At 48.4% G+C, this 15022-nt stretch overlaps 1 protein-coding gene across 1 annotated transcript; it reads left to right on the forward strand.

The window, feature by feature from the left end:
* Nucleotides 1-1294: 1294 nt before the first annotated feature.
* Nucleotides 1295-9231, forward strand: jph3a (junctophilin 3a; the record flags this gene model as incomplete). Its single annotated transcript, XM_080530588.1, has 5 exons — nucleotides 1295-1676; nucleotides 4487-5282; nucleotides 6659-6783; nucleotides 7555-8870; nucleotides 9151-9231. 5 exons carry the CDS (start codon nucleotides 1295-1297, stop codon nucleotides 9229-9231), a joined length of 2700 nt encoding a protein of 899 aa, XP_080386714.1.
* Nucleotides 9232-15022: the final 5791 nt, after the last annotated feature.

Below are 15022 nucleotides of genomic sequence, written 5' to 3' on the forward strand. Positions count from 1 at the left end.
GTGAGCTCAGCTCGGAGCCTGACACACAGCACGCTGCTCTTCCCCCTGTCCTGTCCCTTTCCTCCGTCTCTATCTCTTTAAGAGCTGAAAGAAGGAGCGTGTGCTGTGGGTGGGGGAGGGGTATTGGCTGGGGTGGAACAGTCCTGTAATGAGCAGATTTTAGAGTGAGAGAGAGGTAGAGAGAGAGAGAGAGAAACAGAGAGGGAGAGAGAGAGGCAGATAGAGGCAGAGAGCACAATGTGACTAGGAGGAAATAGGATGTATCAACGATCCAGCAATATGTGAGCTGCTAATCGGAGAAGACAAAGGGAAGAGGAACATACTAATTGTGTAGTGTGTGTGTGTTTTTTTTTTTTTGACGTCTCCATCTTCAGGAGGAGAGAGAAGAGAGCCTCTTCCCCACATCACAGCGGGAGCACAGCGAGGGAGGAAAAAAGGAGAACAAGGCTTAAGAGGCGCAACGTTGATATACACAGCCAGCTAGGTCGTCTGAGGTGTGTGTATGTGTGTGTGTGTGTGTGAGTGTGTGTTTATAGGTGTGTGTGTGTGCGTGCGCGCGTGTGTGCGTGTGTGTTAGAAGGGAGCCTGGGCTGCTTTTTCCAGGCCATGCTATAGAAATAGCCCATCTTCCCTCTCCTCTCTTTTTTGGCGTACCAGTGCGGTACCATCCCTCTCCTGTGTCTGTCTCCATGTCCGTATGCCGGTGCGGCATGGCTGAAGGGGTGGTGTAATGTCTGCCTGAGCTCCTCGCGGTCACTGCTGCTGCCGTTGTGAGGGCCTCTGGGACTCCTGGAAAAGCCTGGGCCTCGACTGTCTGGAGCGCCCTAGCGAACGAAGGAGGAGAGGGAGAGAGGGTCTGTGAGCACCCCCCGGCTGGCGAGGCTGTGTGGAGGAGGGTGGAGAAGGAAAAGGAGGAGGAGGAGGAGGAGGAGGAAGAGGACAGGAGCGCGTGCAGCCCCGCATGCCCATGGGAAGCGGCATGCCCGACAGTGACATCCGTGACGCCAGGCACTGCCATCTCCACAGGCTGGACGCCACCTCGCCACCTCCACCCGCGGCGGCGGTGCTTTTCTAACCAGCCCCACCTGTGCATGAAGGAGAGAACCTGTTTGTTCTCACGTCGTCATTAAAAAACCACAACCAAGAAGGATAAAAGGAAACCAGGCCTCCTGTCTGTACCTTTATGTTGCAACACCCATCCACATCTCTCCTCCCTCTCCCTCCTGTTCTCTCTCTGTAAACCTGGTCCTTTCTTCTGGACGTTCTGAGATTTTTGCCTAGACCTGTTTCATGCATGTCCACTGGAGGCAGGTTTGACTTTGATGACGGGGGGTCGTACTGTGGGGGGTGGGAGCAGGGCAAGGCCCATGGCCGAGGGGTCTGCACGGGGCCCCAGGGCCAGGGGGAGTATGGCGGGGCCTGGAGCCACGGGTTCGAGGTCCTGGGGGTGTACACCTGGCCTAGCGGGAACAGCTACCAGGGCACCTGGGCGCAGGGCAAGCGCCACGGGGTGGGCGTGGAGAGTAAGGGCCGTTGGGAGTACAGGGGGGAGTGGACACAGGGCTTCAAGGGGCGCTACGGGCAGCTGGAGAGCATGGGCAGCGGCGCCCGCTACGAAGGCACCTGGAGTAACGGCCTGCAGGACGGATACGGCACTGAGACCTACTCTGATGGAGGTAAGACAGGCCCCGAAACCAACCTGAACCTGCACTGTCATGTATGTGGTGTTACTCCTGTTCATTCCTGGATCACCTGACCCAGATGGACAGATGTCCATACGCGGTAGATGAAGTCCTGTTGACGGAAACGTTCTCCTTTCTAAGTTGATTTATTCTCTGTGCTAACCTATCGAAAAACAAGATTCACTGAGAGGAGCATTTAGAGCAGAAGATTTTTCCAATAAGCAATGCACTTCATTTGCAATTAGACTTTTAATTTAGCATGTACCGCTGTGTCTTTACACTGTATATTTTCCATTACTTCCTCCTCCTCTCCTATCCTAAACCCCTATTCCACATTTGCAAAACAATGCCTTCCTCTTACTACACTCTTTATTTATTGTGATTATCTTTATATGGCCTGTTCTTGGGCCATCTCTCTCTCCATTACTGCTTCTATCAATCTCTCGTAGTACCTGTTGGTATACCATTATCGAGACATATTAGACCGACATAATAACAATATGCTGTACAGGTGCACCTCACAGTACCATGTAAGAACGTGAAGCTGAAGACTTGTAGTGGAACAGGTCTGCCTCTGTCTGGTAAAGGGAAGAGTATGGTGATCTTTCCAATCAAATTTCTATACAGTGGATTGTAAACGCTCACTGTGAAATAAAGCTGTTGTTGTGCAGGGTAGACTATTCACATACAGTAGAGTTGCAGAGGGGGAAAACAACAGATTCCTACATTAAATGCACTCAAATGTAGGTTATTGATATCTGACATTTCATTTTAGGCCTGTTGAATTCCCATATTTACAGCATCTCTCTCTCCGTCCCGCCCTCCCCCCTGCCTTTTCCCCTCCCTCCCGCCCGCCCTCCCTCCTTTCCTCCCTCTATCTCTCTCTCTCTCTCCCACCATCCCCCCTCCCTCCCTCCCTCTCTTCCTCACTCTCTCTCTCTCTCTCTCTCTCTCTCCCACCCTCCCTCTCTTCCTCACTCTCTCTCTCCCTCCCCCTTCCCTCCGTCTCTCTCTCTCTCCCTCCCTCCCTCCCTCCCTTCCTCCCTCCCTCCCTGCATTATACCATAGACGCCTCTGTACTGTAAATCGCCATGGTAACGCAGAGACAGCGGGTCAGCGTGTCACAGGAGACCCGATCTGTGTTCTGCGTCCTGATTGGCGCGTTGGCATTGTTGTCGGTGGCGTTTTCTGACTCGGGCGCTAATGTAGGCCGTTTGATAACCGATGCAGATCCACTGCCTCCATTGCACAGGACCCGGATGAGCTAAGAGAGGAGGCGGGGGTGCAGGGAAGGGAGAGAGGGGGAGAGGGAGAGCGCGAGGTCAATAAGTGATGCAGGGGGACCATGGAAACACGGTCTGTCGCTGCGCCAACGGGGTAGCGGTTGTTTAGGCTCTAGAAATACACCGCCGCAATCGTTCACACGTAACCCACTAGGCTACCCTCACCGTTGTTAATTTGGTTTGTGAATTACCGGGGACCGTATCACTCCCAACATGATTGCAAAAAATGACTGCGTCATGAAATAGCTCTCCGGTCGCTCACGTGGAAGACCGCTGACAGATGAATATAGCACGCACGACCTGACACATTTTCCACAACCCAATAAAGGAGAGATTGTTGGTAGGCCTACCGTAACCACACAGACATATATTGTCAAATGTTCAACAACCTTCCGCTGTTTACGTTTTAACGAATCAGTTGGAAATCACACAGGTTTGAATCGACGCACTTGTCCGGGTGGACAGGCTATACATTTCAGCACCGCGGACAGCTCTTTTACAGCCATGGCCCACACTGTTAGTGAGTGGAGTATAGGTCCTTTAAAAGGGTGGAGAAAAAACACATAGGAGCTATTACTGCCACGATCAATAAAAGTTTATGTTTAAGTAAATAAATGCCGCACCGACAACGCTCACAACCGATGGGCTAACTTATTTTTTGCAATGCTTGTTTTGGCTATGCAATGTGTTTAATACGTTTGAGGTAGACGATGCTATAGGCTATGAGGTTGAAAGATAAGATTCAACTCCGTTTTGGAGATGCGACATGATCGAGGGACCCATTGGCCCCCACATAAAACACAAACATAAATAGTCCTGTAGCCTGAGGTGCAAGACGCTTTACTGATTTCATATGATATGCGGTCAATTAATCATCAATTAATCACTCAACATCAGGGTAATTGCCACTATATTACTTTTACCAACAATATTGCCCTTCGTTCTTTCAGATAATAAGTCACCTAAAAAGGAAATACAGTAATATAGAGTAGCCTTAATCATGTTTTAATCAACCTTAATCATGAAGTGTTACTACATACAGTACATTAGGCCTAGGCTAAGGCAGCCTCCCCAATAAGAACGTGTTGCCCCAGAAGGACCTTTAGGCTGTTGTTTGTGTAAACATGGTTGAACTCTGCCCTGGCTCTAGAGATTACAGTACAGTGTATGACAACAGCGCCATTCGCCAAAGTAGACAGATCTCCCCCAGATTGGGACACGTTGTTTTACATGCTTGTGGAAATGTGAACTCTATTCTACTCTTCTATTCTGTTCTATTTGATTACTCTATTTTGTATGTGGGATATCAATCATTGCTTGTTTTTCTAGAAACATAAAAGTAATTTCTCACTCAAAAATAAGTTTGAAATACAACTCTCTCTCTCCCTCTTCATCTGTCTGTCTCCATGTCTGTTTGTCTGTGTTTGTGTGTGTGTGTCTCTCTCTCTCTCTCTCTCTCTCTCTCTCTCTCTCTCTCTCTCTCTCTCTCTCTCTCTCTCTCTCTCTCTCTCTCTCTCTCAGGAACCTTCCAGGGCCAATGGCTGGGCGGGATGCGTCACGGTTACGGCGTGCGTCAGAGCGTGCCATACGGCATGGCGGCCATCATCCTCTTCCCCCTGCGCACATCTATAAACTCTCTGCGCTCTGAGCACAGCCACGGCGCCCCCGCCCTGCTGGAGGACGGCTCCGCCCTGACCACGCCCACCGACGGCGTGGTGGGGGGGGGCGGGCCGGTGGGCAGCCCCGTGGGGCGGGGGGGGTTCGCGCTGACCGCCCCCAGCGAGGCGGAGCGGCAGAGGAAGAGGAAGGGGCGTTTCCGGCAGTCCATCCTGAGCGGCCTGAAACTGCGGCGGTCCGAGTCCAAGAGCTCCCTGGCCTCCCAGCTCAGCAAGCAGAGCTCCTTCTGCAGCGAGGCGGGCATGAGCACCGTCAGCTCCGCCGCGTCGGACATCCACTCCAACGCCAGCCTGGGGGAAGGCGAGCACGGCGCCCCCGTGGACGCCACCGTGACAGAGACGTACGCCGGGGAGTGGCGCAGCGACCAGCGGGCCGGGTGGGGCGTGAGCCGGAGGTCCGACGGCCTCCGCTACGAGGGGGAGTGGACGGGCAACAAGCGGCACGGCTACGGCTGCACCACCTTCGCCGACGGCACCAAAGAGGAGGGCAAGTACAAGCAGAACGCGCTGGTCAGCGGCAAGCGCAAGAACCTGATCCCGCTGAGGGCCAGTAAGATCCGGGAGAAGGTGGACCGCGCCGTGGAGGCGGCGGAGAAGGCGGCCGACATCGCCAAGCAGAAGGCGGAGATCGCCCTGTCCAGGTGGGAGAGAGGGGGAAAGAAAGCCCTCTGACCTCCACACCACACACACACACCTCAATGTCACTGAGTCACTGGAGTCTAATAGTAAAGGCAGAAGGATTTTGTATGTAGGTATCTTGTAATTAGATGTCAGTATAATATGGTTTTTCTCATTATTCAAAGTGCCGGTGCTAGGCACGAGGCCCTGCTCCTAGAGGAGGAGATCAGCATCCACACATACAGTGGTTAAAGTGTCGCTGAGCAGAAACCAGGCCAGTTAACAAAGTGTCCTGGAAAATAATAATACTCACAGACGCTTTAAAATGAGAACAGTCCCGTTGAAACCAGGGCAGGCAGGAAACACTGTGTACACAACACCCATCCAGCTAAATACAACAGGGTACACTCCAGCTGAGGAGCACACACACACACAGACATACACACACACACACACACACGCATGAGCGTATGCATGTGCAGACACACACACACACATAGACACATAAGCATGCGCAGACACACACACACACGCACGCATGTAAGCATGTGCAGACACACACACAGACACAGACACACACACACACACACACACACACATAAGCATGCACAGACACACACATACACAGACACACACACACACACACACACGTAAGCATGCGCAGACACACACATACACACACACACACACACACCACATACACAACACTCATTAGGACAATACACACACAAAAGTACATACACACAAGTAAAGATACCGTATGTACTGTTTTGTATCTTGTTTTTCTGCACTGTCATACAGTGCCCTCCATAAGTATTGGAAAGAGAAAGTATTTTGTCTTCTTTTAGCTCTATACTCAAACAGTTTGGATTTGAATTCAAGGTCATCAATGAAATATACCCAGCGTCTGGTGGGGTCAATGGGTCTCAGACATCAGGCAGTTATTGCACGCAAAGGCTTGCCAACCAAATACTAAACATGAGTACTTTATTTGAACATTATATGTTTTTCTTTCCTTTTGTACGAAATAGTATGTATTAAAAAATGTGTTTTCCATTCAATGGTAAACCTGATTTCCATTCAATGGTAAACCTGATTTCCAATCAAATCTGATTTAATTAAAGATGAGAATCTCTACTTTGACTCCATAGCAATTGTTTGATTTGAAATCCAAACTGTTGGAGTATAGAGCTGAAAGAATACAAAATGCTTCCTCTTTATAATACTAATGGAGGGCATTGTACATGATTGTCCTGTCTGTAACATCTTTGGCACTAAACCAAATTCCTATTCATCATTGCTAATTGGCAACATACAGTATGAATGTAATTGAATGGAGTGATATTTCATTTCTCTCTCTCTCTCCCTCTCTCTCTCTCTCTCTCTCTCTCTCTGATAGGATGAGCCATGCTCGCGGGAAGGCGGAAGCAGCAGAGGGCGTGGCCCTAAAGGCCATGGAAGAGTGTCGAATGGCCCGAGTCGCTGCCAAGGAGCTCTCCCCTTCCTTCCATATCTATGGCAACGGTGACTTAAATGCATTTCAGTAACACAAAGGAATCTTGCTGACTAGCCACTTTGGTGCAGAAGCTTTGGATTTATAAAAAACAAACAAATGTCTCTCTCTCATTTAGCTCCTTAATCTCCATTATCCAGGATAGTCTGCTAAACCTTTACAGCATCCTACACATTCTCTTGTTTTAGAGATGTACACCTGTTGATTTGTGTCCACAATTACTACATTTTGCCTTTTGACGAATGTGCAGTGACTCAGAATAAGCACTAATGTAAATCCATGTCCGCTAAGTAGTTTCAGCTAAATAAGACATTTCAGATTTGGGAGAGCGGATAATCCTCAAAGAAACTATTGAATCTCTGTATTCCTCCTTCACACACACTGTCCTGTGTCTATCTGGGCTGGATTCCCGGACTATCCTTATTGTCATTCTCTCTATTCTCTCTAAGTAATATAGCCTATGAATTACAGATAGTGGGTTCACAGGGTAAAACATGACTCCTCTTCTGCAGCAATAATGAATTTGTGGATTATTTTTTCTTGACCAACATGTTTCTTGACCAACATGTGAAACTACAGCAATGTTTTTTTTTTTATCTGAAATGGATTGAATTGGGGCCAAACTATATTTCTGTGTTTCTGTGGTGGATTTCTAGTCATTGTCCCTTTTCCCTGTGTCTGTCTGTCTGTCTGTCTCTCCGTCTGTCCGTCTGTCTGTCTGTCGTGTCTGTCGTGTCTGTCGTGTCTGTCGTGTCTGTCGTGTCTGTCGTGTCTGTCTGTAGGGCTGGAGTGCCAGAGGCCCAAACACCAGGAATCCAAGGACAAAGACCATGAGGTAATCTCCACGGGAACGGACAGTCCCGAGCTGTGCACCCCAGACACCACGCCCCCTGTGATCACGCCCAACCTCAGTCCCGTGCTGAGCGTCCCCCCCTCGCCCCCCGCCCACAGCCCAGCACCCAAACACGGCCACGGCAACTCCCACCGTCCACGGAACGCCTGCTTCATGCGCCAGGGTGCCGTAGACGACCACGGCGGGGCTGAGATCCAGGTGCTGGTGGAAGGGCGGGGCGTGGAGCTCCCGAGGGGAGGAGGGGCTAACAACTGGACTGAGGACATGTATCCGGAGCAGGGAGGCAGTAGCCGCTCCACGACCCCCTCCCTTTTGGAGGAACAAGAGGGCCAAATCAACGGCCACGAGCAAGCTTCCAATCACAAGCCACGAGAGAAAGCCTTGACCAATCACAAACCCAGGGAGCACACTTCCTCTTCCTACAGGGCCTGGGAGCATTCCTCCTCCGCCAACCAGAAGCCCTCAAAGCATGCCTCCTCCAATCACAAATCGAGGGAGTACACTTCCACCAATCACAAAACATGGGATCACACCTCCACCAATCACAAGCCCTGCGAGCATGCCTCTTCCAACTACAAGCCGCAGGTACACATTCTGTCCAATCACAAGGCCTTGGAGCATAACACGTCCAATCACAAGACTTCTGAGCATGCTTCTTCCAATCACAAGTCCCCCCAAGATTATATCTGCTCCAATCACAACCCAAAGGACCATGTCCCCTCCTCCAATTACAACCTTCGAGAGCATGTGTACTCAAACCACCAACCACCAGAGCATGTCTACACCAATCACCACCCAAAGCAGCACCTCTCTTCCAATCACAAGCTTAGCGAGCATGCCTTGGCTGACCAGGGGCTTGACAGGCCCCCCTCTGGGGGCTGGACCAATGACAGCGCCCACAGGTGGAGCCCCGCCCACTCACGCCTCACAGAGCATGACGAGGACAGGCTGAGTGACTACACAGTAGACATGAGGCTACAGCCCCAGGACTCCATTTCCCAGATGCCCCGGGGGCTGGGCCAGGATTCTCCGGGCGGGGCTAAAGCTAGCAGGCTGCGTCCTCGAGGGCTGCGGCCGGTGAGGGAGGGGTCCATGGACTCTGTACAGATGCTGGACAGTCTGAATGTAGGGGCGGAGCTGGAGGAGTGGCCACTGCACAGGGACCTCACTCTGTCCCCGCCCCTAAAGTCCCAGCCAATCACACTGGAGCAAGACGGCGAACATCTCACCCTCAAATCAAACTCAGTGAGTGAAACACGTACAGCTCTCATTTACTCAGTTACTTACTCCGTTCTTAATTATAACGATAATACTGTATATTTGAGTCGTTTAGCGCTTTTCTACAAATTCTAGAAAGACACTTGTGACATACGATACCATGGTTGAACAGGTAGCACATAGGTCACAGGTACCACATAGACTGAAGCAAGGTATTGGTGTCAGTATGCTAGCGTGGACATTGGAACACTTCCTGCGTCTGCCTGTAGAATGACTCTTGTTTCCCTCCTCTCTTCTCTCTCCCCAGGGCTCCAGCTCTATTCTGGTGGTCATGGTTATTTTACTCAACATCGGAGTAGCCATCCTGTTCATCCACTTCTTTATTTAGACTTCTATGATCTACTAAATCTTATTGTTATTAAACTATATTATATTACCTTTATTGATACATCAAACTGGAGCCCACAGCCGGATCGACGGACACAGCGACCTCTTTCTACTCGGTTGCTACTGGTCTGTACGTCTCACTTTCATAACAACTCATACAAATGACCCGGTTAATATACAGTATAATTCAACATATTTATCTGCCTTGAGTTTCTGAAACACAACTAAACAGTTTCTTTTGAATTGCCTTTTGTTGTGCTTGCAACCATGTTGAGGGGTAATTGATCACTGTAGTGAGACAAGGAACAGGGCAGCTATGTATGGATGTATGCATGGGTGTTTCCCCACCTGCTATAAGATGGACAGGAGATGGCACATTATTTAGTCCACTTTAGCCCATCCCAGACTATTGTACAGCGCCACCTGGTCACTTATCACTGCTGTCTGACATGCTAGCCCATGGGCATGGTGGCCACGCTGCATCCACCCTAAACCCTATACTCTTGTTAAACCCTTTACTCCAAACTCTATGGCCCCATCCACCAATCACATGACTTTCAGCACTATGCTACTAAACTATGCTGCAAGAGTAGATCCATTTTAAAGGGCTCCACCATAATTCTTTTTTATTTTCACCATGATACACACACACACACACGCATGCACGCACGCACACACACACACACGCACGCGCGCACACACACACACACACACACACACACACACACGCACGCAGACACACACACACAAACACACACACACACACGTACGCACGCAGACACACACACACACACACACACACACAACATTGCATGAGGGTGTGTATGTGTGTTAAAAGTGCATATTTCTATCCCTCTCACATAGATCTCCTTTCTTCATTTGTACACAATCCACCCAAATATACATTCTGATTCAGTTCACTGCAACTATAGACAAGAGACTTGGGATCAGTGCCATTTCATATTCAATAAAATCAGAAAAATTCTGATTTATGGATTTGAATTTGATTGATGAATTGAAAATATAACCCCAACATTTCAATTAGGGTTTTAGATTCGATTCACTTTTTTTTTCTTCTAAATTAACTAAACAAAGTGAAATGGGACTAATCTCAACTTGCCACCACACGACGTTCTGTGCAGTCTCTTTCCAGCGACACACACACACACACACACACACACACACACACACACACACACACACACACACACACACACACTATAGTATGCTTACATAAAAGGAACACGGTTTAGAAGAGGAGGATTCAGGCTTGCCCCTTACATATAGCTTTGAGACTGTTATAACCACTGATTCTAAATATATAATATATGTATGTATCATTATTATTCGAGTTTGTTACTTTATAGCAGTTTGCAAAACAGAGAGAATGCTGAGTGCCTCGTATTTATTTGTTCATTTTTATTTATTCATTTTTACCTGTGGTGGGCAGGCTAACAGTGAGGTCATGACCCCTCCTGAAGTGGCATGCAGTGTTTTGTCTCTCTGTCTCTCTCTCTCTCCCAGAACAAGTCCTATGTTCAGACCAGTCCACAAAGGAGACTGGGGCCTGTGATACCAGTCCACAGGGGAGACTGGGGTCTGTCATTAGTCTACAGGGGAGACTGGGGTCTGTCATTAGTCTACAGGGGAGACTGGGGTCTGTTGCCTCGCCTCCAGAGACTCTCTGGGATCAGATGAGATAATCTTTCAGCATGTTTGTTTAGCCTGCTCAATCTGGTGTCAGTCTGTCTGCCAGTCTCTCTGCCTCTCGTCTGTCCACCCAGCTACACAGGGGGAGACATGAGACATGGAGGGGCAGTGTAAAATAAAATGCTAGCTTTTAAAAACGCTCGGTGGAAAACTGAAATGTCCTCCTGAGTTCATGAATGACATAAAAAGAAAAACTCTCTGCTACTACTGTATGTTTTATACTTCGCACCTGGTGACATTATTATCATGTTGTGACATCATTGCATGCCAGAGCATGCTCTCTTTCTTACTCTTTGGTTTATGAGGTTGTTTCGAAGTTATGTGGAGAAAAATAATGAAATGTTTGAAATGACTTGGTGTGGTTACTGCTGCTGCTTTGCTCTCTCCCTCTGTCTCTGTCTCTCTCTCTCTCTCTCTCTCTCTCTCACTCACACACACACACACACACACACACACACACACACACACACACACACACACACACACACACACACACACACACACACACACACACACACACACCTACATAAGAATCTCTCTGATTTACCAAAATTAGACTTATCTTCATACAACAATTACACATTTTAAACTTTATTTAAAATCTTAATTCACAATAAGAGTGCAACCATGCAAGCAGAATTTTAGAGAACATCTTTTAGGGTTTTTCATATATTTACATAATATCATTACAGAGAATATTCTTAAGAGGCAACAGACATAAAACAAAGGCATGGAGCCAAACAACAGCTCCAGTCATTTGGAGGTATAACAGACTACACATAATGAAACACCACACAATAAAGATTAGGCTGAAAATCCTGAAAGATCGGAAACATAGCCAAAAACGTAGTCTTGCCAAAATCAACAGTTTGGAACATCATTAAAACAATTTTTTTTTAAAGTATTGGTGGGCCAAGGAAGACTTCTACAGTGGATTACTGAAGAATGCTCACCATAATTAACTAAACAAAAAAACACTCTCCAGGAGGTAGGCGTGATTGTGTCAGAGAATACGTCACTAGGCTTTACTGCAAGGTGAAAATCACTAGTTATCCTCCAAAAGGATGATCAGGTTACAGCTTGCTAAAAAAAAGAAGTACCTAAAAAGCCTGCAGAGGTTTGGAAAAAGGTATTGTGGACCGGTAAGATGCATATTATAATGATATAATAACCAGAGTGAGTGCAAGAGGAAAATATGGAGAAACAAATGATCTGCCCAAGATTTACAGCATCGTGAGCATACCTTCTCAGTTCAACGGCTGGAGTTGCTGTGGTGTCTGTATGAGTTTAGAGGGGAGTCAATGTGTCAGACAATGGGTTCTCTAGTGTGAGCAGAGCGCGCCCGCTGCCACATAGAGTATATCCTCCATTTTAGGATAAGAAAACCAGAGAGTAAACATAGACACCAGTAACAAACCATGCTAACGCACAACGGGCCCATGCACCTGCACAAAGGAGGCACACGTACACTACTCGGGAGGAATGTCACATCTACAGCGATGGCAACAAGCCGACGGTTGGGTGTTATCAAACATGGAACATTGTCTGAACATTGAAGACACAGTTCTATTCAGTGAGAGGCATGCCAGTACCACCCCATTAGCCACCCTACATGGCCACTCTAAATCCTCTATGCCACAACCTCAAACCAACTTACTATTAGTTGCTTGATTGATTCACTTGATCCTTCAAGTGAACCAACAGGAGTGGAACTCCCAAACTTTATTGATCCACAGTAGAGGGGAATTGAAAAATACATTCTGACATATTTTTCATTTTGACCAGTCCAGTGTATGAAACCACTCTGGTTCAGCCAAATAGAGCGCATTTAATTTTTTTGAAGAAGATACTTTTATTTTTTTTAAATAAGCAGGGGTATGAAAACTATGATGGTTGGGTTGGGCGTGGCGGCTGGTCTCATACGCCAATGTGTCCGTGGACACGGAACCGGTACATGCAGGGGTACTCCGGGTGGCCCCAGTTGCTAAGGATGCGCAGCTCGACGAAGCGATACACCGAACCGGGACATTTGGAAAGGGAGGGGACATTTGGAGAGGGGGGGGGGGGGGGGGCATATGGAGAGCATTGGAAGGAGAGAGAGGGAAAAATGTGTGAAAGAGTAAGACTAAGTTAGAGAGAGAGAGATAGGCCCCATTTACATCTTGCATTAAAATGTCTCCTCTTTCCACTTTGTGGGCCAGTGGGCATGGCCACTTGGTCATTTCATTCCGCAGTTTAAATTAGCGTAGAGACAGGGGGCAGGTCTCCGGTAATGAATGGGCATGGCTAACTGGAGATGACATGAAGATGTCCATTGTCCTCGAGCGCCAATCAGGATGGTCACACTTTAAATAAAGGAGGAGGAGAAGAGGTGTGTGGAGAGAGGAGGAGATATGTGGATGGGATTAGAATTGGTCATGGATGGAAAGAGAGAGAGAGAGAGAACGATGAATCGAACAAACAACAACCCCAGAGGACCACAAGAGAGAGAGAGAGAGAGCTACCTGTATGACTGTCCGAGGGCTCTCAGATGGATAACACTGGGGAAATCCAAACAATTTCAAACACGCTGAATGGGTGTTGTATGTCTCCGAACACCCAGAGTGTATCACGCTGGCACCTACACACACACACACACACACACACACACACACACACACACAGCTTTGAGCACATTCAGTTTTTACAGAGGGTATACCACTCCTACATCAGGCATATCCTGATGCCGGGAAATGATGAGGAGCCTTGATGATGTCACCAACCTTGGGTTTCTAAAGCGAAGTCAGGCCTTGAGTCTGCCATAGGGAGCCTGCCATTCTGACCACCCTGTTCCTTATCCTGCTCCACACACACACACACACACACACGTACATACACACACAGATACATACACACACACACACGTACATACACACACACATACACACATACACATACACACACACATACACACATACACACATACACACATACATACACACATACACACATACACACACACACACACACACACACACACACAGTTACACTCTTACTTCTCTTGCAGCAGCTATCTTAGATCCAGTGTCTAGAGGCAGGTTCGTCCTCTTACTGTACCTGGGCCAGCCTGTCAGTGAACCATTTCACTCACTTGGGTGAGTCCAGTGTGGACGGGGGGCAAGGCTGGGGGGCAGCAAGGCTTTGTGTGTGTGTGCGTGTGTATGTGTGTGTTGAAATTACAGTAGTGCTCCGGACTTCCTGGTTCTCCACCATCTGTCTGAGCGTGGAGGTCACTCTCCTAATGCCGGACATCTCGCGGGTCAGCTTGGTTGTGACGGTGTGGATGTTGGCTTGCCTTGATCTCTCTGGAGATCAGCTCTCAGGTCTGCCACCTCCTGGTCCACTCTATGCATGGCACCATAGAATACAAGTCAACTTTATTGTCCATTTTGTGAGTAACACACACACACACACATGCTTGTTATCAGATACAGAAGTTTATGATCAATCCAGATACCAAGATACTTGTACTCTGAGACGCTGTCAATGCCAGAGCCATTTACTGTGATTATACATTGACTAGATCAATATTTTTGGTATTCGGAAATAACATACATTTAGTTTTACTTGCGTTCAGAACCAGTTTAAGATTGAATAGTGCTTCTTGAAGAGCATTGAATGCAAGCTGCAGTCTTTCAGTAGCCAGTTGTACATAATCTACACACACACACACACACACACACACACACACACACTGTACTGACTGCGGCTGGTGGTGGAGGTGGTTGTGGTGGTGGTACTGGATCCATCAGAGGAGGAGTAGCCTGAGGTTCTGGAGCTGATGGCAGAGGAAGGCGGGCTCTGGCCGGGGACCATGGATGGGACCAGGGGTGGGGCCTGTGCTGGGGCCTGTCACCCCTCTCCTTCGCACCCTGCACTGGCTCCTGATAGCAGCTCACATCAGATTCAAGATGTGATTGCATACCAGGCAGCTAAAGGGACAGCCCCTGCCTACCTGCAGGCAATGATCACCCCCCAAACTTCAGCCCGTTTACTCCGCTCCTCCACCTCTGCTGGCCGACTGGCCCCACCACCTCTACGCC

This window comes from Nansenia antarctica (genome assembly GCF_963989245.1).
Source record: "Nansenia antarctica genome assembly, chromosome: 5".
Classification (NCBI taxonomy): domain Eukaryota; kingdom Metazoa; phylum Chordata; class Actinopteri; order Argentiniformes; family Microstomatidae; genus Nansenia; species Nansenia antarctica.